Source organism: Meleagris gallopavo, chromosome 2 (genome assembly GCF_905368555.1).
Source record: "Meleagris gallopavo chromosome 2, MGAL_WU_HG_1.1, whole genome shotgun sequence".
NCBI lineage: Eukaryota > Metazoa > Chordata > Aves > Galliformes > Phasianidae > Meleagris > Meleagris gallopavo.
In genome coordinates this window covers 34,463,566-34,491,208 of record NC_139405.1, presented here as the reverse complement: position 1 = coordinate 34,491,208, position 27,643 = coordinate 34,463,566, and the positions used below count along the sequence as shown (strand labels likewise).

Genomic DNA, 27,643 nt, shown 5'->3' with positions numbered 1-27,643 from the left:
TTTCTGTTGCATTGCATGAACTTCCTTTGTTCTGGCAAAAATTATATATAGCTGAGGAGTTACAGAAAGATTTTTTTGCTTTGTATGACTTAGTAAATGACTAATGAAGAAAGTTCTTTACTAATTCACTGATTCTAACCTTGGATATTGTAAATAAGTAAGAATAATAAAATGAATACAAGAGCTTTAGATTTTAGTATACAAATATGAGACAGTAAAGACCATATGAGTGGATTAAATGAGTAAGAGCATACAAACTATGTCTTAGCGAGAAGAAGAAAGTGCTCTGCGGAGCTGTACTCTTCTTCAGGAGTCCCACTTCTTTTCTTGTATCCCAGTTTTCAAATCCTGTTGATTGATTAACTGCTAAACAGCTTCTAAGTTAACAAAATGTACTTGTTAAAAAAATCAAGAAAGAGGTTACAATTAGCTATTCTGAACCATTGCACAGAGTTTAAATTTGCCTTTTCCTGTCACCTTTGTTTCTGGAGCAATATGTTGCTTAGAAATCTTTGCTATTAACATGCCTTCCTGCTATTGAATCTAGTTAGTAATTCTAACATGTATGTTTTCAAATAACTGGGAAAATATGGAACCTTTGCAGTGTAGTTTCAGTTGTCAGTTGTAATTTTGTAGATGTCACCGTGTTACGAATCTGACCATACTTGCATAACTTTTTTTGTAGTTTTGTTAACCCTAGTTTTGACTTTTGTATTTACTTACAGTAGTTTCCTTAGTAGAAAAATCTTCTGAAATTACTTCTAAAGCCAATTTTAAGTTGTTATTTTGACATGGTTGGGTCTTGCTGATTAAGCTTATCTGAATCTGTTCCTCAAGGCGTATAAAACATACAGATCTATTGTTCTTGGCTCATGAGAGAGTGATTGTTAAAAATCATGTCGATATGCTAGTGGAAAAGATCACATGAAAGATGCAAGACCCTAACAGCTTGCAATGATTTTAGCATGTCATCTAATTTAATAAAAACTTTCACTATTCCAGTGTAATGCAATCATCATTAAAAAGCCTTTCCTCTTTTTGTTACAAAACAACTCAGAATTTATTACTTGATTTGGTTTGTCACATGTAGTTCTTGTTTTCATATGCCAGAACAGTTGAATCTTAAGAATTGGAGGAATCTCAGAATTTCAAAATTGAACTTTTTCTGTGTCATGATGTGTTTTCTCAGACATGGATGTAGGTAGAGGGCTCAAGATATACACTTGGATGTAATGCCATCTAAAATTGAATGGGATTGAATAGAATTGGAGCAGATTTTTTATTTATTATTTACTATCATTGTTTGCATTTAAAAAATGTTACAAACAGTACTGAATGGCTTCTAGGTGAAGAAAAGTTACTTACCCAGATAACGAAGTGCACTTCTCTGTTCAGTTAAATGTGACCGGTCAGGGTAAATGAAATGCCTGTGCCACTTCTTTGAAGGATAAAAGTGGACAAGGGGATGTTGTTTTTCATCTTTTCATTATGTGATATCTTTTCGTTATGTGATATTTCTTTTCTCCCTCATTTTTACAAATTAAATGTTATCTAGAAAGCAGTTTATCAGAGACCGTGGTATTTGGGGAGTACAGTGAATTTCAGTTGAGCCTTCCTGCTATGCGCAGGTCTGCCTAGCAGCCTCTTGTTAATTTCAACAATACCATTAACTCTAATTGTAGTGCATGTATAATAAATAAAGCACGTAAATCTATCATTCCACATCCAGGTTCCTGTGGCATTATTTAGTCACAGCTTTGCTGTTGTGCTTTGTGATGTCACCAGCATTCCTTATTAGAATTGCTAGAATTGATGTGTACCTACACATCAGATTTCCCATTTAATCTATACTACTAAATTCTAAAATAGAAGTTCACTTCTCGATTTGTAAGATTTAGTTCTACATAGTCAGCAATGTACTTGCACAATGCCTGATATTATCTGTTGTGTTTGGGTTTTTGTTGTTGTTTCAATTTTTTTCTAGGAAACGGTAGTTAGCAGCACACTTTCTCCAACAGTTTTAGCACATCACAAAGAGTCCATTGACTCTGCTGGAAGGAAGATAACAGTCAAAGAAATGTTGTTGCTAATATTAAATGACTGAGATACTGTTTTATGTTTCCAGAGTGGCTGACTGACGAAAGGACCAATAGCACTTACACTGGGGAGGAGGGAAAGGGAAAAAGCAGAAATGAAGTGTAAGCAGTGATTGATTTCAATTTTATTTTTTTTTTACATTTGCTAATTTTACACAAAACCATTATTTTAAGATGCAGAGGGGAGTGATAACATGAAAGAACTCCGGTAACTAATAAACTTTTTAGATCTTGCTTCGTATGTTTACTTTTCATTAAATTTAGGGATGGTTGCAGCAGTGTTGTTGCGATTCAGTCAACATTTATTTCTATCTGTTTTTCATATACAAAGGCACTGGGATGCCAGAAAATAAACTGTTAACGGAGAATTAACTTCTTTGGCATGCTTTCATACTTATCTTCCAAATTAAAGAAAATGAAATGGGCAGAAGCAGAGTGTAGATTACCTCCTTTTTGTCAAAAATGGTGGGAATTTGAAAATTAATAATAAAAAAGGGAACAGATGCAGTAACATGCCAGAGGGAGATTAATGTGGAGAGTAAAATCTGTGAGCAACAAAACTGAAGCAAACTGAATCAGTGGGAGGTGGTTGTACAATCAAAATCAGGATAAAAGAGAAATTACAAACAACCCTGCACTTGTCAAAGTAGTAGTAATGAAATCCTGACTCTGCCAGCAGCGAGAACCTGTGTTAGCACTTTGGGGTAAGGCCGGGAGCCGGGTGCCAGGTAGGAGGGCAGCGCGAGGCTGCTGGGCAGCAGCCATCGCGTGTAGAACAGATGGCAGGGAAAGCTGGCCGGGGAGGGGCTCCTTAGCAGAACTAATCAGACAGTAACAGATAGGGCAGCTGGGAGGACTGACCACCGAGAGGCAAGCGGCAGGGTAGCCGCAGCCTTCCGCGATGTGTGCAGTGGTGTGCCCGTTGGTCCGAGATAAGACCTTGCAATGTCTTTCTAGGCAGAAGCTGCACAAACTTTGGGGCGGATAGAGCGCCTGGCCGCCGCTCGCAGTGATGGGAAGCGTGAGCTGGCTGCCTGGCCTTGTGCAGCCTCCTGAGCCTCCGGCCCAGCCCCGTGAGGTGCATCAGGCTGCCCGTGCCCTGCACAAGTGTCATTTGCTCTCACCCTGTCCCACAGTATAAGGATGTGTGGGGTTGCATTTTGTTGCGGTGGCATGTTAAATGTATTACTTGGAGTTCTGTAGAAATGTAAAAGCATTTGGATTTGGGGACTGATCCAGCAAAATGATGAAAAAACTCTGCTTCTTACTGAAATGGGAAAGAGCTGTAGGTCAGCAGCTTTCCACAGGGCTGGGCCCCAGTGATCGGTGAGAAGAATCTTCTGATATTTTGTTTTTGCTTTGAGGGGGCACTTGCTTCTTTGTAAATGAGAGCTTGTGAAAAGTGAATTAAGGTCTGAACCTTCTGATCTTGAGCGACATGAAAAATTTTATTCACATAAGAAATAAAAATCAGTAGGATTTCTTGTGCAATGAGAGGTGGTCACGTGAGGGATGATTAGTGAGTCATACCCTAAGTCGATGACTGTCAGCTTGAAAGAGAAATGGAAACAAGATTTTATCAAGGAAGAGGGAAATAGCATCCCAAAGTGTAACAAAGGGAACCTGAGTTACTACTGTCCAGTTGTATTTGATCACAGTGTGGGATGCTTTTTTAGATAATTAAAAAGGGAATGTACATCTCCTGTGTCTGCTTTTGAACTTGTGTATCTCTCTTTTGCAGAAGGTTTATAGCTTGGTTCAATTATTCGTTTTGAGCAGGGAGAGGAGGATACATTACACAGATTTGAAATAGGTGGTATAACATAGCCATATGCTATTTATGCAGCAGTTTTTTGCAATAAATCTAATTTAGTACTGTCAGAAAAAATTAGACTTATTTGGTATAGCAGCACATTAGGAAATGATTGTGGTAGCTTTGAAAGTTGCCATTCGCTCTACTTTACTTGCAATATAATCTTGGAAGGCTTTTTTTCCTTCCTTTTTCCCTGGGTAACTCCATGAAAATGTCTCAGTCTGTTGTGCTGCAGCTGTAGAACCTGCAAGTATTTCCCCAGCTGAAAAGAAGGTCTTGCTTTAAGGTAATTGAAGGGGAAAGACAGAATAACCTCTATTGTTAGCAATTATCTGAATGTATAGACAGAAAAATCAATAATGTGGGGGGGATGGATAGATTCTCCCTTTCCTATAGGTTTTCATAGTGCAGCTGAAATTGTTTATCTCATTATACAGCATGTAGATAAATTAGCTGCTCTGCGTTATTATAGAAGGTAAAATATTTTACCTGCCATGGTAAGACCATATGCTGCTTTACGAAGACTGATACTGAGTGATTTGAAATAAATCGGCTCTGTCGTGTTCTGGCAATGCCTTTTGGAAATTTTGAAGCTTGTGAACGTTATGTCAAGATAATACACATTTAAATATCTTTCTATTTAATCATTAAAACATTTAAGATTATTGTACCAACATTAAAAGGACACTGATGAAGTTTAAAAGAGGAAGAAAAAAGATAAGTGAACAAATAAAGAAATCCAGAATCATCTGTGAATTTTGAACACCGAAGTCTTTATAATAATCCCCTTTTTTTCATTTGTAAAGTATTCAGACGTGGTTTACAATTTAATTTATTGCCCTACAATACAAATTTCTCAAGAAAAACAAAATAATACGCTTTCAGATTTCAGTCTTAGATTTATGTAAATTTTTCTCCGTGGCATTTAAACTGCAAGCGGTCACATCAAATTTCTCTAATGATTTCATCTTTTATACAGTGCGTCAGGTTGCTGAGGCAGCCAAAGTGCTGCTGCGTGGAGAGGGTGTTTCGGGAGCGACAATACTTAGAGTGCTTGCGAGCAAGCAGTGAATTCAGATGAAATGTAGAAGAGACTGCTGCAGAAAACAAGCATCTTTGGAAGGTCTTTGTTTTGAGCAGCTATTATTCAGCACTAACAGTAATAAGTTTGTGTGGGTACCAAATATTTACTTCAATTTCATTCAAATTATGTTTTCTATTTGTGTGACTAATGACAACAGGATAATGATTTATTATGGTTAAAAAAAAAAATCTTTCAGACACTTGTATTCAAGGCTGCTGGATTTTTGGCTGAATTCTCTACTGGAGAAATGTTTCTAATTTTTATCCTTTTTGACTAGTCTGGGACTTTTCTCTCAAGTTTATCTGAAATTTTGATTTTACAATAAGCTGAAATACACTTTTTCTATCAGCACTTGGTAATTATGAACTTAACTTTAAAAGCCGCTTTGTGCTTTTAAAAGCACACTGGTAGTCATTTACTTTGTGCTGTCACGGTGACGGTTTTTCTTCCCTTATGCAAGACTCTGCTCCTGAAATTCTCGCCTAGAAAATATTTCAACAGAGAAACCAAAAGGTCCTTAATTAGAGACTTGATGTAACTTGACGTTTAAGAGCATCAACCTGAAGGTTGCCATCTCTGTGGAAGGTAGCTGGTGGATGGAAGAGGAATGCAGGCAAATTACCTGAGCATGCCAGCATTGGCTGCTCCGCTGCTCTTGCCACCCCCGCACTTGGTGCCCTGGTGCCGCTGACTGGCCGGGGGGAAATGTGAGCTGGGAGAAGCCTGTCCTGAGCGAGCAGATGAGTGCTGCTTCTGCCGTCGGCTGCTCGACAGAGCTGACCTCCTTTCCCTGTCTGTGCTGGCAGCCTGGCGAGTTTAGTAGCATGCTGCCATTGGTTACCCCTGTGGTATCCTGGTGATTCAAGTATCAAACTCTGCTTTTGCAGGAACAGGAGCAACTGTTCTTGATTAGCTGATCCTTGTTGTTCAGATGCCTTCTCCAGGGCTCAAAATAAGGATTAAATGTTTCTTTGTCATTAGATGGGACAATGCTGTGTATTCTGTTTGTCCCAAAGTTCCTCTTCCATTTCCAGTGCTTTTGTTGACCTGCATGTAGTTTCCTGAGGAAGAAGATCGTAACATCAGAAAACATTTACTTGTAAATGCAGGAACTAATCCCCATGTAAGGGATGTATTAGTGTTAAGTTATTATTGAGCTAAACTTACATAGTTCTTGTCAATGCAATTTTTATTAGAGTCAAATTCAGACCTAACATAAGCGTAACTGCATTTCTGCTAATGAGATTGGATTAGCTCTTGGATTTGCTCCCAGAAAGCTTTACTTTAAATTCAATTTTTAAACAGAGTAATAAAATGGTTGTTTCATTATAATTCCTTATAAAACTTAAATATGTATTTATATTTTTTCACACTAAATTTAATCTTGGTGAAATAATTCCTCTCCCCCTCCTCCTTTTTTAAGGGTGTCCAAGATGCAGGCATTTAAATTGAAAGTTATTTCTTATTTTAGAAGAGGGAGACTATCAAGGAGGTTAGTTAATAATTCAGGAGTTTGTTGCTATCAGAATCTATTCCTGAAAAGAAATACAGGCACAGGAGTTGCTAAAAATAGTGTATCCTGTTGACAATATGAAATTAATCTCAGCTTTGACAAAGAATCTTTACAATTCATCCTAATTTGTAAGGCAGTATTTTAACCAAGACGTACACGTGTGTTTACAAGGCTTACAAGCAGGAAAAAATATTGAGGTTTTTTTTTCTCCTTAAACAGTGTTTCATTTTAAACATCTGTAGGCAAGTTTGGAAACTCATAAACTTAATTGGCTGTTCCTATTTTATCTTTGCATTTTCAGTTGATATCTTTGTTGCACAATGTTAAAATGAATCAAAACCTTTCATTTATTATTTTTATTGTCATATTTTTTCCTTTTTCACTTCTTCATATAGCTTTGCAAGTTCTTCTCAGGGATTATGCCAGTCTTTGCAAGGAGGTATATGTACACGAAGAAAACCATATTAGCTGTTGGTGCTAATAAATGACTGAAGTATCTTATTTTACTTCTGTACTATTTCTCTTAAACCCCAAACTGATCTTCATAAATTGAGAACTGCAAAGAACTTCATCTTCTGCTGGTTAGCAGAAGTGGATTTAAATCCACACCGACAGTTCATTTGACAATGACCTTGAGGGGCTTTGCTTCTTGAAGAAGAAAGCAGAAGCTTGCGGTAAACAAAGTTCACTTCTGACAGATGGATTGAATGACAGAAAGGTTGCGAGTGCCAGAATAGCCCTGGCAGAGGAGGAAATGTTCAGTGGAATCCAACAGGAGAGGAGGTGTGAACAGGTGCAGGGTTGCTGACGGAAGGGGAACCAGATGGAAGGAGCCAGAGCCAGTTTATTTAAAGGAAAAGGCAGAAAACACTGAAAGGCTGTGCGATCAGTGGCTAAAAGTGTGCATGGAAGAAGGTAAAAATTCACAAAGCAAAACTGCACAGTGGGATATCTTGCACTTAACATAACGGTAGTAATTTGTGAGTCCAGTTTTAAAGTTGCTATTGAAACATGTTTCTCCTTAAAACTTGACAGCATAAAGAAGAGATTAATAACCTGACTAAAAAAGAAAACAACCAACGAACCCTTGACTAGTATACTACTTGTCCATTATTTCTAATATTAATGTGCAGACAGTATTTCAATCAGAATGATACCAAAATTATGCCACAGCTAACCAAACCAGTGAAGGACCCGTAAGGCTGGATATTTGTTTTTTGACTTACCTGGTTGTATCTAGTTCCTGTGATATGTGGGTATATAAGCATGTCTATTATTGGTATGTTTCTGTAACATCTAGGCAAATCAATGTCAAGTACAATGTAACATTAGCATAATATTTGCTTGGTTTTGCTTTTTGGTCACAACATTGTCAGATTGCTGTAATATGTGGTATTTTGCTGTAGAATGGGGGAGAAGACTAGTTTACCCTACATTAAATATCTTCACAATAAATTTTCTCTTTCAGAGCGTCTTCAAGAAGAACTAATTGTTATATGAAGTTCTGCTTCTTCCCAGGCTGTTTGTGTGAGGCTTGATCCTTGGGAGGCAGAGAGTAATGTTCCTCAGTTCTTAACTTCAGCAATAGTCGGGGAGAGTTAACAGCTTCAGAGCATCAGACCTGTGGCTAATATGGTAGCTTGACTGGAAGTTGTGTGTCTGCCCAAGCAGAATGTCTGAAAAATTTGAGGTGGCTGTTCAGCAGGCATTCAGAGTGCATCTGTGATCTACTGGATCATTCAACTGTGCTGATCTGATGCGGATCAGGTGTGGCCGCACAGTCACTTTTCTTTTGAATTAGCCAGAGCATGCAATGCGCTGTTTATGCTGACTTTATGCCAGCTGCAGGGGGACAGATGATACCTGATTCAGCACAAAGCTTGCTGGTATAAAATTAGTGTACCAAAATCATTGGATTTTTTTTTAAACAAATTTAAATTGACAGACTGCGTTCATAGCAAATCAGATCTCTGCATCATTTAGCTGCATCATTTTTTGTTTCAACAGTAGGAGCTTGAAGTCTGGATGTACTGTATCAACAAGCTGAGCTTTGGAATACAGATTTACAATGGTTCTGATGTGGTTTAAGTCTGTGTTGCTAGTGAAAAGGCAATTCCATAGAGGGCTAACATGTGGCTCTGCCTGGCTACATACCCACACATCTCCAGGCCCTTGCTTAGGTTAATACCAGTGTCCACATGATCAGAGAGTTCAGGGAGCTGATTCTTTTGAAAAACAATCGTTTGCTCCTGGAGAATTTGTATAAATGCTGATTGTCAGAGGACAAAAAGAATGCACCTTAAACTGACAGCACTGCCTTAGATTGGCTTAAAACTGTTACAGAATCGCATCATAAGAGACTGCTGGTACCAAGTTCAGGAACAACAATAAGTCAAAAAAATTACTCCTTCATTTTAAACATAGAGAAAATAATTTATGTAACTGTGCGTACAAAGTAAATGCCTGCAAAAATCTTCTATGTGAAGCAAACATTTCAACATTAAGCCATCTGTGAAAGTGCTTGTGGAACAAAGAGCAAAGGAGGAAAGAATATTTTGTAGAAAAGGGCGCAGTACTGTGAAGTGCTTAGTGCTAAGCACTGGCTTGACAGAAACCACTTCTTCTCATGTAGTATCTTCCCGTGCAACTTCCATGCTGTACTTAATTGCATGTTTCTGTGTGGTCTTATCAGCCAAGTAGTTCACAGTCTGATGGTAATAACATTTACAGGTTGGGTGTTTACATGCAAGGTGTGTGTCTTGCAGGCGAGGTTTATGGATGTGCCAGAAAAAGAAACTTACTTTTTTTTCTTTCCTAACAGTGAAAGAGAGGGCAGTTAGTGTTAAGCTGTGGCTTGGCATACACTGAAATACCCAAGCTTAAAACAAGTTATAGTCTACATTGAGAAACTGGTGGTTTTCAGTTCATATCTTCTGAAGGAAAAACACTAAAGTAATAGAATAGTGTTATAGATTACTTATTTGAAAAATATTTCTTCTATGCTGATTTTAACATTAGTGAGAAATCCAGTCTTTTCATTTTGTTAATAGAGCCAGTACCTAGCAATAGTTACAGCACGAGTAGTGCATATGCTGAAGTTAACGGTTTTAAAGCTTCTTCATAATGTATAAGCCTTTGTAGGAAGAATACTCTGTTCATCTCAGTTCATTTTCCCTTAAAACTTTTCATTTTTTACTTGCCCATCATCATAGTTAATGGTAAGTTTTGAAGTTTTGAAGCATAGTAAGTAATCAAAAATAGAGAGGTCATTTTCATTAGCAGTCACTGATTAATAATATATTCTGATGCCTCTGGCAGGATTTAAAGGTCAAAATGATGGTCTGGACTTTGTTTTATTTTTTTTCTGTAAAACTTCTAATACTATATACTACATAAAGTACAAACATCTTTAGGAGTTGTACGCGCTTCCCAGCTGCTGTAAATATACTTCAAGTAGAGGAAACTGGGGAAAAAAGTTTCAGTGGAAACAAGGAAGGCGTATGCACTAACTTTCCATCTCAGCAAAATTGAAATTCTCAGAATAAGCAGAATGTTATATAACAAGATGGAAATTATTTGGATTTTGGGAAAGGGGATGGATTTGTGTAACCTATTTTATTATTTGCATCTTGGGAAAAATACTTGCAAGCAAGTTTATCAAACATTTGTATCTAGTTTCTTGAGAAAGTTGGAAATATAGACAGAGCTTTGTCTTTCTTGCTTTCTCCCCCAGAAATGTTCCTTACATTTGAGGTGTTTTTGTGAAGTGACATGTCTTTTCTGGTTGCTGGTCTGAGATAGGATAGTAAAAGGTTTTGTTTCATTCATAAACCTTCTTTTAAGATGTTTCTACTTTAAAATTATTTCCATACTATCTTCTTCTCTTGCAGATCTGTATTTGAAAAGTTTAATCAATTTGAATGTTTAATTTCGTATCGCTTTTAAACCCTTATCTTAAGGCATAACTTTTTTTTTATTTTATTTATTTTTTTAATTGCTTTCAGTAGCTTCTTCTTCGCATAGTTATGAGAAGAAAACTCTGATACTTCATTGTTTTACAAAGCTGTCTGTCCCTACCAATGAATGTAAGTAGACATCTTTCATTATAAAAACAAAAATTTCATAAGCTTCCCTTCTCACAAATAAGACTATTTGCATTCTTAAAAATCAAGCATTCCTCCGGTTTTACTAAAGTATTAACTGGATCTCTGCAAAATGTGACCATACAAATGTTGCTTGTACTGAAGCTCACCAAACGCAGTGTGCCGGCTGGGGCAGATTCCAGAAACTTGAGCTTTCCACTGAGAAGACCTGGCAGCCAGCTCCAGAATCAGCATCCGGTCAGCTCCCAGAAACAGACAGAAAGAGCAACTCAGTGGGTAATTCCCACAATGGGATACAGGAAGGGCAATTTTTCAGCTTCTTGGAGGGATTTGAAAAAGTGACCTGATCATGATGCTTTCAGAAGTTGTTTCTACATAATTCTTCCACTTGCATGCATGCATGCATACTTTTTTTTTTTTTTTTTAATTTATTTTTGGATATTAGAAACATTCATGTCATGCCTCTCCTTCTGCCCTGTAAAAGAACTGAGTGCCATAAAATCCGGCCAGCCCAAACATAGTGTGGTGAGTTTACACAAGTAGGGAAAAATCAAAATTATTAAATTAAAAATAAAAATAAAATAAAATTATTTTAAAAAATGGGGAATAAATACAAAATTTACATTGCTTCACAAGGGGAGAACATGAAACACTGCCCAGTTATGTCCTCAGTCATAGCAGTCCTCAGTATTAACAGGGATCAACTAGATGATTAATATATAAGCCTTATAAAAGAAGATAACCAGCACTAACCAAAAGGTTCCTCAAAGCTTGACTTAAGAGAAAGGGAGGTATCTTCAGATTCCTAAGTCTTATTACTTACCTGACCCTAACATATGAGCATGTCACATAGTTATCTGTTAATTTTTAAGATATGGTAATAAATAATTTTGAATCTTAAAACCAACATTTACTTCCTTATCTGCAGAATTTGGAATCTTACTGTGTTGTATTTCCTTACCTTAAGTATTTGGAACGCTAAAACTTCAGATAACGAGTTTATAGAGTTATGCTCTCCATTGTAAATAACCTAATAGGATACTGCAGTGATGTTCAACTAGGTGGCAGGTCTAAAAGCAGTTTTCAAAGTTATATTGCGTTACTAGAAAAAATGATTTAAGACTATACCTGGGAAGAAAGACTTCTTGGTACTTTTCAATTTCTTTTAGTATTTTAGAACCAACTGTTAAGGTTTCTCTGCTCATCAAAAAAAAAAAAAAAAAAACCACCTCAAATCCTTATCCTGCTGTGTAGGACATAAAGATACATATGGATCACAGAGAGAAATTTGTAAAGTGTTGTGAAGCAAACTGTGATTTTATTTTATATACATTCTTCTGTGACCTTTATTAGTATTTGAGTGCTTTCTGTTATTATATTAGGAACTGTATTTTTCTAATATTTCACATAATAGGAAATACACATAGACACTGTAACTTCTTCCAGATTTTATTTTCTTTTTCTTTTACTGTGTATGTTGCTGTGTTGCTTGAAAGAAGAGCAAGGTGCTCTGATTTTCCATTCTTTCTTGATACCTGTAGCTGAAATAATATGAGCAGCCTATAAGAAGATGATTCAGAAAGCTGCTTGTTACGCTTGTTAGGACAGTCTGTTAGACCTGTATCATGGAAAGCTTATAAAATAGACTGTATAGAAAACTTCTGGACCTTTGTATCCTGAGGTATTGGCTGAAATCCTTGAAGTTCCTAATACATGTAGATTTTCAAGTCCTGTTATCAAAAGTATTCAAATTGATTTTAGTGCCTGTGGGACAAATTTTTGTAAAGATACTAGAAATTCAATGCTTAAGTACCTTCTCAAAACTATTCTTCCATTTGGTAAATGGGTAGCACAAGCTTGTATGTATTCTCAAAAATTCTTGGCAAGCTAAGGGAGTCCTCAGTTATGTACTGCCCATCTTACGACAGCATTTGCTGTGCAGCAGTTCACAGTGTTGGCCTTCTTGGCTGCATGTTACCTGGGAATGGGCCCATGTTTGACTGGGCATGTGGAAGAAGTTCTAGGCTCCACTGGGCCTTTTGCTGCCTACGTGCGAGTGTGCGTGCAGAGTCTGGGACTGGGCTGTTACTGAGACCAGCATTCCTGGTTGTTCAGGTATCACAAACATTTGGAACAACAGTGCAATACTGCCAGCTGCTCTTTAATGATTTATGAACTCGATTTTAAAATAAGTATATCTAAAAGCCTACAAGATTTTGTAATTAAATATTTAATTAACAAGAAATGAAGATGTCAGAAATGAGATTATTAAAACCTCTGATGTGCTGCAGAACTTACATAATTGTTAGAGTATTTTAATTTGTTCAATTAAGTTCATAGTCCTTACTAATGGATCCATTAGCTTTTTACAAAATGCCGTACAGTGATCTCATGGAAAAATCAAACAGTCAGTAGAGGGTACATGGTTGTTTCAACATCATAGTTGCTTTTGGAGGAGGCTTACTGGCAACTTCCAGAGTCAAAGGCCTAATTCTGTGCTGTGATTCATCTTGTGTTTTCTCTTTTTGTATTTTTACTCTTGGCAAAACAGAAGGTGTACAGACTTATTTACTACTAAACTGCACTGTGAAATTCAAAGTTGTATCAATCTAAGTTTTGTTCTTTTGTAGGCTAAAATCAATTATTTATTTATTTATTTATTTTGTCGAATTAGACTTCTATGTCACTAATATTTAAATTCTTTTTTTTTTCCCTTTACTTGGATAAAGTAGTCTTCTGTTGAAAACTGGACCTGTGAACTAGTTTTCATTTACGAGTGATGGGGAAGGGTTTTGTTTCTTTGCTTGTTTTACTAAGTTTGGTGACTCAAGTTGAGCCAATGTGCTTTACACATTAGCTTTGATGTCAAAGTAAATTTTCACTTGGTTTTCAGCAAAGATTTTTTATGGCTTGCAAATGATGGCAGTTTTGTTCTTCACCTTCCTGTTCTATAAGCTGCAGCTCATTGTGGCCTTAGTTTCACCAGAAATTATTTAGAAAACAAGAATTATTTAGAAAGAAGTTAACTAAGTGGGCTGTCCTTAACAGCAATAACTCAGGCTCAGAGCAATAGGTACGCTAGGAAAATCACTATGGAAAACTTGTACTTCAGAGCAGAGATCAAGGAGAACTTAAGTTTGTCTCCTTGCTTCTGACTACATGGCACAAAAATGAAAATCATCATGAATTTAATACTTCTGCTTTAGTGAAATTGGCCAATGTGATGCATCATGCATCCACTGTTTCCAAGGTCCTGTTTGTTTACATTTACAGTAGGTAGCCTAGATGCATTGCTTTTTTGGGTGAATCTCCTTAGCAAGAGGAAGTTCTCCATTTATTTTGAACTCTCCAATAGCATGAGTTCTTGTTGGACAGGAGGAACCTCATCAATGAGAAATGGACCTGTACAGGTTTACCTTTGTAGCTTGAGCTCTCTATAGCTTGGAGGCAGTCAGCCAGCTGTGTTTCAGATGACAACTTAGTACCCAACAGCCATCTCATACACAGACACTGTTAAACAAAATACTGTGTTGATGCCACTTTCTGCCGCTGAAAATATCTGGGGGAAATGTGAAGTGCTAGTGCATTTTTATTATTTTTTTAAAACAGTCCAGGCCTCATGACAGCTATCTGAAGGCAAAAGACATTTGGAAATGGAAGGAAGGGCTTTTTAGATTTTTTTTTTTTCCAGCAAATATGGAATGTTTTTTCATATTAAAGTTTTCCAGATTTGAAGCTTATACTTAAGAACTGATGTAAGTATTACTCCTTAGGACAGCATCAATATATTTACAAAGTCATTCTGAGAGTGATGTGATAAAGTATAAAACAATGTTTGTAATATTCTTGAACAATGTGCTTTGTTTCCTTAAAGCTATAATATTCCTGCTATTGAAGTGTATTATCTCTGTCAAATCACTCAGTCCCACCTCAGAAAAAGCTGCCTGTGATTTCAAAGGGAGTTTTGCCTCAGGTACTGCTTGCAACATCAGGACCAGGAATTAGTGTAATGTGACCCACCATTTGTATTGCTTTGGGGTAAATTTAAGAGAGAAGATTTAACATTGTGTATGTCATGCTGAGATATTGCAATATCTTGGATGGGTTATTAGGCACTGATCCAAAGGTTAAGTGCAGCAACCACATGAGATGTGGCTTTATCCTTACATGATCTGTGCCCGTGTTCTATTTTGTAGTCCCCTGGAATGGAAATTATCACTAGAATAAAATAGCACATTCGTAAGACTTCATTGAAATCTATCCTAAGCTATAAAATGTAGTTTCAGTACAAGTGTGTGTGTATATATGTCCTTTGAAATCTAGAAATCAGTCCTCGTATGTGTGGAATTTTGAATCTACGTCCAAATATGCACCAGAGAAATATTTACGACCTCTGGGAAAGTCTAGACATAAATCTGTGATTGAGGATCTTTTCTAATTTATATGCATATATCTTTTTTGTTTCTTATTTTCCATGCTGTTTTTGCTTGGCTTGCATTAAATAAAATGCTTCAATGGAGTGTGGTAGTCTAGCATTTGTTTTGCCTCAGGAGTAGATTGCCCCATCTTGCATATCTGGTCAAGTAAATTGCTCTCTTGCCTGTGTACTTTGATAATAGTACTGGGCTTTAGACCTTCCTGTACAGCCCCCCAGTGAGCAGGGCTGCAAGGGGCTGGGCCTGCGTGGCGCTAACAGGCTTCTCTGTTGTAATGGATGCATTCATCTCCTATTTACATAAATTAATAGTTAAAACTTGTTTGGTTGCTTAAGAAAACTCATTAGGCTTTTAGAGTAGCTGAATTATGAGCACTGTGGCAATTGCTCCCATTGACTTGTCTCCCGCTGGTTCACTGGGAACCAGTCCATCTCAGGGTCAGGTCCCTGAGTTTCCTTACAAAATTAAACAGATAGCATTTAAAAGAAAATACAAGTAGTCTGTTCAGTGTAAAATGCATGTTGGGGAAGTTCCTTACAAAAAAGAAGTTGTATTTAAATTTAAAAAAATAAAATTATAGTCTTAATAGCTAATTTTCACTCAGGAAATAGGTCATATTTTTTACCCATTTTCTACTAGTCACTTGAGAAAGTCTGACATTGTGAGAGAAAGGTCAGCTTGCTTAACCTGCAGTGGGACAGAAATGATTCATGTGAAAAGCCTGGTGAGATTTTGACTTTTGTTTTTCTTAATTGAATGTTCTGCTTTGCCTTTTTATCTTATTTTATCAAATTTACTTTTTTTTTTCTTACTTTTTTTAATAGATTGGAGAAAGAGAGCATTCAGCGCAGCATTAGCAATGAAGCAAAGGCCCGAGCCCTTCAGGCCCAGCGAAGAGAGCAGGAGCTGACACAGAAGATGCAGCAAATGGAGGCCCAGCATGAGAAAACTGGTAGGTGGTAGGGAAAGATTAGAGCCTGGGCACTCACTCACAAGCCAGGCCCACGCCTTACTGTGAAATGACATCAGGAACACCTGTAACCTTTGGCTGGCCGAAGGGAGCAGATGCTAACTACACCGGAGATTCCGAATTACATATTAGTTAGCGTTTAAAAGAGAAAATGGAAAGTATTGCCCACTGTCTGTTGATTTCAGAGTGCTGCTCTCACATCTGTTGCACCATCTGGATTATGAGTTTATTTACCTGTGTTCAAGAAACGTAAAGCTGAGAGAGACCACAACAAAGTAGAAAAACAAAGGGCTTGTTTTTGGCTGGATTTTCAGGCACACATGTTATATAAAGAAAATAGCATCAGAAGCTCTGCGGGAAATGCTCTGAGCTTACAGTTAAAGTCTCCTGAATAGCATTGAACAGTTCCCACAGTACACACATTATAGCTACTCTAAAAGCTTAATGAGTTTGCTTCGGCATCCAAACTGGAGAAAAGCTTTAGCCATTAATCGGTTCTTAATTCACTGTCGCAGCTGGATGTAATTCACTGGCTCCAAATTGATATGTTCCTTTATTTAATCTTTGCAGCCTCAAACATTTTTAGCATTAGTATGAGCCCCCTCCCAACACCTCCAGTCTAGAAGAAAGATATTTAATCCCTTGCATACTTCAGTTTGTCATAATAGGAGACTTTGTCGTATTGACTTAGCAGATCAATAACTTCTAACTTTAATCTGTGAGTAAAAATGGATTTTACAAGACAAAAAAAGCCTTTTGTTATTTTGTCATGCCAGTAAATTTAACAAAGGAGCATATTAAAATAAAAAATAATTTTTAGGGAGGTAGCCTCTGAGCATAGAAAGGAGGAGAAGCTTCAGCATTTTTGGAGCGTGTTGTATTCATATGTTTAATGAAATAGCATTCTTATCCACCGGTCCTCTAATGCCTTTGGAAAAATGATGTAGCCTGTATTACTCCTTAGCAGTGCCTGTTAATACCTGAAGTAGCAGGCACATTTACATCTCCCGTTGATTTTTTTTTTTTTTTTTTTTGCCTTTTTTGCAGCATTATCACAGTACTAGAGGACCTTATCTTGTGTTCAGGGATTGCAAACACCTATGTTATAACTACTGTCTACATAATAGGAGAGAAGAAGCACTCAGAATCACAGAATTGCTGTTCTAGACACTGCATCTACATATGACCAAGTGTAACTTTGCACAAGAGATGTGTAATTTACCCTCCTGGTGCATTAATTATCCCAGTACATAAAAATGAAACAACTTTGAGATTGAGTATGTATATAAGGAGGTGTTGAAAATGAAGAAACCCTTGTGTATTATGATCTTTCATGTATATAGGAAATTTGGGTAATAGTTGTCTGCATTTCTCTGAATAATTTTAAAAGCAGGAATCAAGAAAAATTATTTTGGACTATCTTCCTCTTGGAAGAATAAAGGTCTTTTATTTCTAGGTCATGAGATTTGGTGTAGCCCAAACTACTAGTAGCTGAAAATGAATTTATAAAAACTGGATAATAAGTCTTGTATCTGATCATGAGAGACAGAACATAAATTACAGTAAGCACAGGACACTGTAAATAAAATAACCACCCTCTAAAAGGACAAAATAACGCACATTACAGTCTGTGTTTTTGGATTACTAGCATATCCTCTGCACCAGCTGAGCAAGCAAAAGGCTGCTAAGGCTGCTAATTTTATTCCTCCCAGAAATATCAATAACCTTCCAGCTAAAAAGTAAAACCACTGGATGCGATATGTAGTCTTTACAGGGATTCCTGTCACACAAGACCTGCTTCAATGGTCACATCACTGTAACACTTTAGGTTAGCTTATTCTGACATACAGCCTTTACTTGGCGAATGGTGATGTTATAATTCCATGTGCATGTAGCTAAAGTATGAAAAAACATACCAAAACCAGTGGGATCTAAACAAGAGAAATAAAGAATATATTAAATAGTTTCTAAATTCTCTACATACTTATGTAATTTTAAAAGAATTTTCTAGTTTTCTGATTTTATTGTTTCTAGTAAATGAATTGGACTCATTGCTGACCTCCCAGAAAACATTCATAGGAAAATTAAAGAAAGAATGTTGTTTGTTGGCAAGCAAGTTGGAACAAATGTCAGAAAAATACAGGTTAGTATATTTTCTTATCCTGCCCCCTTTATTATTTTGACATGCTTCCTTATTTTATATTTGTTTTTTAACATTTGTTATTGTTCATCTTGTCCCAGATATTGCACATCCTCTCAATATAACACATGCCATTTAAGTAACATGGATGGATTTTTTTCCAAGATAGCTCTCATTTCCTACTTTTCAGATTATGTTTGTGGCTATTAATTTAATCTTTTTGGTTTTAGATAATTCCAGTGTAAAAATTGCTTACTATATTATTTCTGATGTTCTTATTCTTAATATGAAAAGTAGAAATTTGTTACTGGAACTACAATTCCAATTTATCAGAAACTATGTTAAAAATAGTAAATATTTAAAGCTCTCAAAACTGTAGTGTGTGTTGCTTTAGTTATTTACTTAAAGCTCCATTCATAATAGTGCACACTGAATAATTATCTCTGAAAAATTTGTTGTCAAAATGGCTTGTCATTGAAGCTCTGATTCTGCTGACGCTTAATATGTGGTGCTCTCATTTAAAATCAGTAGTAGGGCTACATACAAAGCCATGAAAAATTCTGGAGTACAATAAAAATTAGAAGCAATAACTGGTTTAAATAAATGCAAAAGTATGAAGGTATCTATTTAAAAACTAAGTTCTATAGGACAGGAATATTGCAATTCCAGCCATCATATTCCTTCCTTGTCATTAATTTGATGTTGCATATTTTTCAGTATGAAAGTAGACTTTTTGTTGAAACTTTCTGCAAGGTCATATTAAGGGCAGTGGGAAAAAAAAGGCTGAAATGGTGAGGTAGTATTCTGTGACTTCTGTAAATCTCATGCAAAATGAGTTTGCCAATTAAAGGTAGGATTCTTGTATGGCTTATGTGAAGTAAGAGAACCATTCAGCAAAGATAAAACTTGTTTTCAAGATAGATTTCTTCTGCTGCGTGGACTTAATTATCCTGTTGAACAACAGGGTCAACACTCACTTAGGGAGAGAACTCATTTATCCCAATATCCTGTCTCCAGGGATGATCAAAGGGGAATGATATAAGTAGATGATGCTTTCCACAGGTACTGCCTCCACTAGCCATCCTACTTTCCATGGAATAAGAGGTGTTGACTAGCTGTTAAGTAGCTGAAGTTGGGAGATGAATCCCACCATGAGTATTCAGGGAAGAAATTAGAAACTTGAGGAAATATAAGCCATCTTCCCCTGCAAATGTTGTGATGGATGTTTGAGAGAAAAGCAAACATAATTTTTCTTCTGAAAAAGCAGAGCTCCTCTGCTAAAGTAATACAAAATCTAAATAGATTCAAACCATATCGTTATTCCAGCAATAAAAATGCACACAGACTTTGTTGCTAGAGCTCAGAATCACAGACTAGTAACTGTAAAAGGATAAAGGAAAGATAGAAAACATACTGTGAAAACACATTATTCTCTGAAAATAAATACCAGAGATTGCCAAGTGTATCTCCACCTAGCAGCATTAGCTGACTGTGTCAAGAACCTGAAAGGGGAGAACAAGCTCTCTTGGATCTCCATAAAGTGGTATTCTTTGCACAAGGAACGGTATGGAAGAATGTATTAAAACAGTTTTGAGAAGCGGCTCCAAAATAGTTTGAGATTGCCTGCATTGGAGTGGGAGCTGTTGCAGGCAGTTAAAGGGCTGGACAAATATGTATGGGAAGAACTAAGCATATGAAGAGGAGAACTGAAAAGTGAAATTGGAGATGGTAGAAAATGGTAACTTAGTGAATGCTTCAAAACTGATGTGGTCAGAAGATCAGATGTGGAAAATGACTTAAACTGGATTTAAAATGCATGAACATTCTTTAGCTTTCAGTAGCATCTCTCCAAAAGGCACATTTCACGCTCATTCTCATGTGATATAGTGTAAAACCACAGTTCTGGGATAGAACGCTGCACCTTTGTGCTCAAAAAAAAATTAAAAGAATATTTTTTGGAAGATTTTATAACTTAGGTCTTACGTACATTAGTAAAAGCAGATCAAGCTGTTTTTAAGAAGAGATATAAGAGTAACTTTATATTTTTCTTGGTAGAAAGAAAAGGGACCACTTCTAATGAGAGGCATTTCAAATTTATTTTTGATGAGCACATTTTTGCACTACTCAAGTGGGATACCTCTGAGTTGCATGTGTGTTTTTCGTATTAAATACGGCTTTCTGATAAATCTAAATTTTTTATGAGCTAACCCCCTCCGTAGGATTAAAAAAAAATCAGGGAGACAACTTCAGACAAATTATAAACCCCTCAAGCTGTGCAAAAAGAAGGTAGTGCCTGGGAAGGTTTTTGTATGCAGAGGCGTAACCATAAACCATAGTCCTTTGTTGATTTCTTCTCTTTTTTATTTTTTTTATTTTTTTCTCTGATTGTCACTATCTGAGTTTCTAGGTTGTGGATTAATGCTTAACACTGCCCACTGTGTATTTGTGATTTGCGTTTTGTAATTAAGGGGAACAATGGGAGCCCATTGGGTCTCGTTATATATAATGGTTGGTTTAATTTGTTTCACTTCTATCTTGTTAATTGTAAATTGATCATTAAGATTTGAATTCTAATCTGTCACCAGGGTTGTGAGTATTGAAGCTAGAGCAATGATCCTGGTTTTAATCACTGATGATGAGAAACAAATTTTATAATTTTGGTACATATTGCAGTTCATATATTTTAACACTGTATTTTATGGTGTTATAAATATTGTTAAATGACTTTTAGTGTAGTTTTACTGTTTGGACTATAATGTATAAATTATATTACTGTTTTGGCAACAGTAGGCATCCAACTGTGTGAGTTTAATTGAAGTAAAGAACACACACCCGGCTGAACTATTTTTCTGTGGGTTTGGTTGACTGCAGTCAGTTGCATTTCGATACCAGGAGCAGAGTGTTTGCTTAGGGTAGCCGTGTGAAGATGTGAAACAGAGTCTGTCTGAGGGGTGAATCATTAAAATTACATGCAGTAGTACTCGCTGAGATAGCAGAAAATATTTTACAGCATATATTTAATGTATCTAATTGCTGTACAAGTAAATAACTGGTTTTAAGGGTAGGAAAAGACAATGCTTAAAAAAAACAGCCTCTGTGCTGTGAGTCCAAGTGCTGCTATGCAAAAAAATGATTCAGAGGACAAAGGCAGCTTTGCCACCTTAACATTCAAAAATCAGCTTATCCTAAAAATATCCTATGTCCGACTTTAAGTTACGACTATTTAACATGTGCTGGTTCTTTGCCTCTATTATCTGAATGTTTTAGGTGAGCCTGCTATTTTTGTGGTATTTTTTTCAAGATTGTCCCAGCAGGAGTGGTAGGGGTACAAATTTAACTTGCTTCTTAACTTAGGAGTTGAGTCTTACACAGTAGATGGCTGGATCCAGAGGTATAGAGGTTTCTTCTGTTGTTAGCCCCTTCAGCAATTGCTTTGAATAAAGCCCATTCCTGTTACAATGCTGAGTGAACAGAGCTATTTAGGATCATTTGTGCAGACCCTGTACTAGCCCTGGAATGACTACTCATTTGCTATCACAGTTGCAACACAGTTGTTTAGGCTTGTTGCAGGTATCTTTTCATTATCCAACAATGTTGAAATTGTTTGCAAATCGTGTAGAATGAACTGTTGTGTAATAAACTTTGGAAACTGACATTAGATGAGTGGTGTGTTTAAAGCTACAGGAGGGATCTTTGTCAGATAATGATGGAAACTCTCAGTATGCATGTTGTTGGGGACCAGCGTTGTCTTTTTAACACCAGTACCTAAACTTCTTAATACTGACTTCAGTAGGCATTCTACCATTCCTGTGTGCTGTCCTCTAAAATTTCAGTGTCATGAAATACTTGAATCTGAATGCTCAGAATCTTAGATATTTAATTTAGAATGGCAATCTTGTAAATAGTATTTTAGCTGGAATAGATGTGGATTCTTTGCTGAGTTCTTCAACTGTAATTCAAAAAGAGATGTATTAGGAGAAGAGTACCTAAGTAACATGGTTCGAAGCATCAGGCATTTAGAGCTGTATGTTAAGAGATTAGATATTGTGTTACTTACGTTCTCTGTGAATTCAATATTTTATTTAGTTTCTTCAGTGGTGATTTTCAGTAGTGTTTTGATTCCTTTAGGCACCTTCAGATGCACTGGAGATGAGCAAAGTCCCTTCAAAACTTTGAGATTTTTACCTCTTCAAAGTTGCTTGTGCTCTTTCTGTGAATCAGACAGCCACATATAAATGCAGAAAAAGAAGCGGGATCCCATGGTTGGGGAAACCCCATGGAAATGATAAATAACAGTATTTGCCTTGTGGGAATACTTGTAGTTGCATTTTCCTGGCAAAAAAAGGAAACCCATCCTGGTAGATGAGTTTAACTGGGTTGGTCTCTGTTACCTCAGATCTCTGGTGTGCTGCTTTGCAGTGGACCTTTACTTTTATCTGCTGATTGCTTTTCTTGCATCATCAGATGCAGTACAGATGAAAGACTGCGTTCATCCTGTGTAATAAGAAATGTATTTTTTATTTTTTATTGCTGACATTTCACAGTTACTAGTATTTCTGTTAAAATTAGAATTAGACCTCAGTTACCTCCTTATACGATCCTGTCCGCTGTTAGGAAGCTGTCCAGAAACTCATTCATCTAAGTTTGATGTGAACATCAGCGTGACTCTGATGTATTTTTCATTGATGTTCCATAATAGAGCCATAACTCCATATTTAAATTATATACAGTCTTCTTCCAAAGTTGCCCTTGCTAAGTTCTTTCAGATTCACAGATGATATCCTGTATTGTTCTCCATTTAAATATGAAAAGATTATGTTGTCATTTCCAGATCTGTCTTGTCAGTGTAACAACATGTTTTTGAAGGAGTATTTATTCCCCTTGCACTTTGTTGTGTTTTTCAGAATGTCAGTTGTTGTTGCATTCTGTAACAGCCAGGAAGGTAAAGTCTCTGCATTCTGTATCTGCAGCATATTTAAGTTTATGATTTAAAGATATCTCTGGAGCTTTTTAACCTCAAGATCTGGAGTGGCAGATGCCATAAAACAAATTTGCCTGCTTTTGATTCTTACGTTCTGATGGTATAGCAGATTCTGACATGTTCTCATTAACCTTTTCCAAGGAGTTAAACTGTACAAGTGCATAATGTATATTTTATCACAATTTTATCTGAGATCTTTTCCTGATATTAAGAAACAGCTCATGCCTGTTTCTCCATGGGCTGATGGTTAGAGATGTAGCAAGTAACAGTCCCAGGTCATTCATGGATCTGGTGTCTATGCCCACCCGTGAAGAATAAGAATTGCTAGAAAGTGACTAAATTTCTTAAAGGCTCTGCCAAGCTGTATGTAGATTAGAGTGTGTGTATGATTTTTGTTTCTTAAGCTTTTATTAATTTTCCTCTTTTTTTGTGTGTGTCATGCAGTATTTTGGGCATATCAGGGCAATAACGTTTCTAAAACAGTAGTACTATTCAGAGTTCAACCTGTGCAGTACAATAAGGGTTGAAAAAGTTTCTAGTAGCCATTTTTTTAATTACATGCTGGCCTTTACCAACAAGAACTTTAAAAGAATTTTCAAAATGCTTAACAAATATGGATTTACATGTATTAATGATGTTTAATAGCAGCACCTAATGTCAAATGACATGCCTGTTTAAATAAAGCTGAAATTAGCATAGCCAACCTGTGACTGAGTAATTGACGTATTTACCAGACATACTGCAGCTTCATGCTCTTCCATTTTAAGAATATTTGAAGTGGTTTCTTGTTTCTGTAAGTTCTAGTAATAGCCCGTTTATGCATTATATATACATGTATGGAATTTTATAAATGCTGAAGCCACATATTGATGGCACGCTGCAGGATGAAATCTGACAACATCCATCATCACTGTGTTTTACTTCTGTAGATCTAAAGTCAACCAGCTTAGTCAGGAAAAAGAGTATCTTCATGGCAGATTGGAGAAGATGCAGAAACGGAATGATGAATTGGACCAACAGTGTATCCAGCATGGGAGAATGCATGAGAGGATGAAGTCAAGGTAGGAGGTCCTGTTAATCTGTTAGCAGGTGGTATGCTATACTGTACCTGTTAGGCTGTAAACATAAAAATGACACTAAATTGTTTGAAAGTAATGGTCTTGCTTTTTGAAAATGACCGCCCTTCCCCCCACCCCTTCAAGCATTCTGTCAAGTTTTTTTTATAACATCTTTTGCTTGTGCCATTTTGGATAAATAAAAGGAAAGCTTGAACAACACAGTCTTCCAAAGAATTTAAGCCTAGTACATATGTGTGTGGGCTGCTTCGGCTGTTCTCTGTTCTAACTTGGATGAATTGTCTTATCATAAAAAAAAATGAGGAGGGAAGGGAGGGCTGAGAAGGAGAAGAGGAGGTTATTCAGTAGTGTGAAGGTAGATTACAGATGTGGATTCTGTAATGCCATGTAATGGTTTTTTTTTTTCATGTTGCCAAATTGTTTCTTGGTAATATTTAACTTACATAAACAAGAAAATCTTGTTGAAGGTCTTAGTATCCAGAGAGCTATTAATTGCTTCCAGATACCTCTAGCCTTCTCAAAGGAGTACTGACTTCTTGGGAGTAACTGGTAGCAGCTAGAGTGAAATATTTCCTCTGATATACATTGACTATTCTGGACAGTCTCCAGACTACCTTGTGCTGTGATTTGTGTTAGTCTTAAAGATCACTCTGGAGACTTTTCTTCTTGGTACCAAGAGAATCTGGTACCTTCTCGCTCTGTTTTCCAGTGTGTATTTAGTTTAAGGGCCATTGAAGTGAGCTGAGGCGGGCTGGGAAGGTGGGAGAAGTAGTAAAATGGCATTTCTGCAAGTCCAGCCGACCTGGCTACTTCTTGTCAGTACTGAAAAACAAGGTGCAATTTAACCTCATTTGGGCTAGATGGTACTGACAGAGCAAAAGTTAGTGGTCTGTTTCTGAGTACCTGACAAGAACATATCTTGCACTGAATCTTCCAGTCCTGTTTGTTCACTCCATTCCAACTATGGTCTCTGTCTGTCTATATTATACTGTTTCTTGCAAACTCTCTTTGTTTACTTTTCAGCCGTCCAGGTCCCCTTCTTTTCCTTTTCAGATTTCTGTCTGAGCTTCATCTTGTTCTTTTGTAACCCAGAACTGCTGTAATTTTTTATAGCTCAGAGAACAAAAATCTCAAAATACCTATGTGATTGTGTCTCCCATCTACGTGACTGCATAATTTTTCCAGTGATCTTACCTCCCCTTTGTTTTCTTGTGGTGGATTCTTCACATTTGGGCAAAACACACTGAGGACTCAATTTTACTTTTAGCGGGGAAAAAAGTTCAGTCTTTTTTTTTTTTTTTTTTTTCCCCTAGCTGTTCCCCTGTAGCATTATTAGTATCTGGGTGAATTTAAGATTTCTGTGTAAGTTTTTAGGAGAGCCTTTCCTTTTTGTAAGAACCAAACAGACGTGGTGGAAAATGTTGCTCATTCTCTGCTGCAGCAGCAGTGACTATACAGTAGAAAAGATTGAAAGCATTAATCCAGAACAGAAAAGTGGTTGAAAGCAGAGTGGTCATGCTGCAGGCAGTGCCCTACCTTCTGCTGCTGTTTTGATAACGGCAAGAAGAGAAAACAGCACAGTGATAGTATTTGTCACATTAAATATTTTAGAATATTTAAATGCGGCAGAGATTATTGAGCATTCGAATCATGGCCAATAACAGCATTTTAAGAGAGGGCTCTTCTAACATATTTTTAATTATGATTTTACACTGCATTTATTTAAAATCCAGGTAATTAATGACAAAGCTGCTATTATAAACTGCTTTAAAAATTCAGTGTAATCTGCTTTTAGTTTCCATGTCAAAACTGTAATGGATTCTTAGTTGCCAACTGCTATAAATTGGCTATGAACTATTCTTTTCTAAGTGAAGAAAAACAGCAAGTATAACTTCTACAAAAAATAAATTTCACACTTATTTCTTTATAAGTTGAAGGTCTTCCACTGAATAAAAAACAGCAGTTTTTCTCTTCTGATTTTGGAAACGGAGATCTATCAGTGTTATTTAGCAAAACAAAGAAGAAGAAATAATGTGTTTTTACTCAGATTTCCATCCACCACTCAGTTACAAATAAGCACAACGCATTATTAAGGCTAATTGCTTCTTATTGCAAGGATATGTTTTCCCTTTTTATGCAGCCACTAGTACCCTTGGTCTCCTTGCAACGCAACAATGTGCAGTGGGTTCTTCCCTGATTTTCTTTCTGTTTTTATTCTGCCTCTCTTTAGTTACTCGTAGCAAAATTATTTTAACTTAATCTTGAAGTTAGTATTGCATTTGATTAATAAGAAATGGTAGCATCGTAGTTAAGAAGTCCATCACTACTTGTGTTTTGCTGTGAAAATGCAATGGGCCCTGGTGTAACTGTTTTGTGGCAAGAGCAAGATCTAATTGTTCAATTGGAGATTTGAATGTATTTTGGAGCAGCAGTGTTTGATAGTTGAACAGGATAATTTTTTTTTTTTTTTGCCATTCCTATCTTTCTGTCTGACTATATCCTGTACATGAATATTGTATGAAATGTTGTAAGCGGGTTTCAAAACAAAAAGTTGCTTTAAATTGCAGTCTTTAAAGATGATTTTAAATCAGTCCTTTCACGGTAATGCAAATATGCATCCCTTTCAGTGTTTTTGCTCAGTGAAACACAACATTACAAGAAGTGGACATCCAACTAAATGATTTTAGATAGTGATTTGTTTGGCCATGTGAAATATCTCAAAAGTATTAGATAGCATGACATAAGGCTGTACCTGTGGAAGTGAGCTGATCCGTGCCGGTGCCTTCACAGGTGTAAGTGTTAGAGAAATAAAGTCTTCTCTTTGGTGTGGCAAAGAGCACATTGGGATCAGTTTTCAACTTGAAAGCAAATTTTATGATTAAATTCTTCAAATTCTGTAGATAAGTGCTCATAGCAGAAATTAGCAGATAGAAGAAAGAATGGAATTTTAAAGACCCAAATAGTGTATGTAATGTGGATTGTTATCTTCAAGGAGCAGAAGAAAATCACAAGCAATCAATTTCCATTTTTAAAGATGAACCACTTATGCCTTTACTTTATATCAAAGAACAAGAAAGAGTATGTGAACAATATGTTGTATGAAGTATAAAGCTTTTTTTAAACATTATTAATGAAGCACAATTCTGGAAGCTTATGATTGGATGTTTCCAAACTAATTTTCAAACTAAAATTTGTAGGTGGAATCCAAGGATTATGTTTTCTCTGGAATTCCTACTTGGTGATTAGGGCTGGTATTTTTTCCTTTTATGTGTGTGATCACTGTTTGATCGACACAACATTAGCAATACATGTTATACAAATTTGACTGGGGCTTTTTGTCATGGTACTTTAGGAGAGGCAGTAGTGTTGTGTGTATTTCAACTGTATTTTTGGAAGCTGAAGTTTAAAAGAAGAGCCTACAGGACTGGCAG

General features: G+C 36.5%; 1 protein-coding gene across 8 annotated transcripts in view; it reads left to right on the top strand.

Annotated features, from left to right (window-relative positions):
- The window catches only part of SDCCAG8 (SHH signaling and ciliogenesis regulator SDCCAG8), a 104,194-nt gene that overhangs the window by 39,870 nt on the left and 36,681 nt on the right, over positions 1-27,643 (top strand). For all 8 annotated transcript variants that reach the window (XM_085219627.1, XM_085219630.1, XM_085219631.1 and 5 more), the window contains 3 exons: positions 15,870-15,997; positions 18,050-18,158; positions 24,066-24,197. In XM_085219627.1, the coding sequence (XP_085075753.1) occupies positions 15,870-15,997; positions 18,050-18,158; positions 24,066-24,197 (369 nt within the window). The remainder of the gene's footprint in view (positions 1-15,869; positions 15,998-18,049; positions 18,159-24,065; positions 24,198-27,643) is intronic.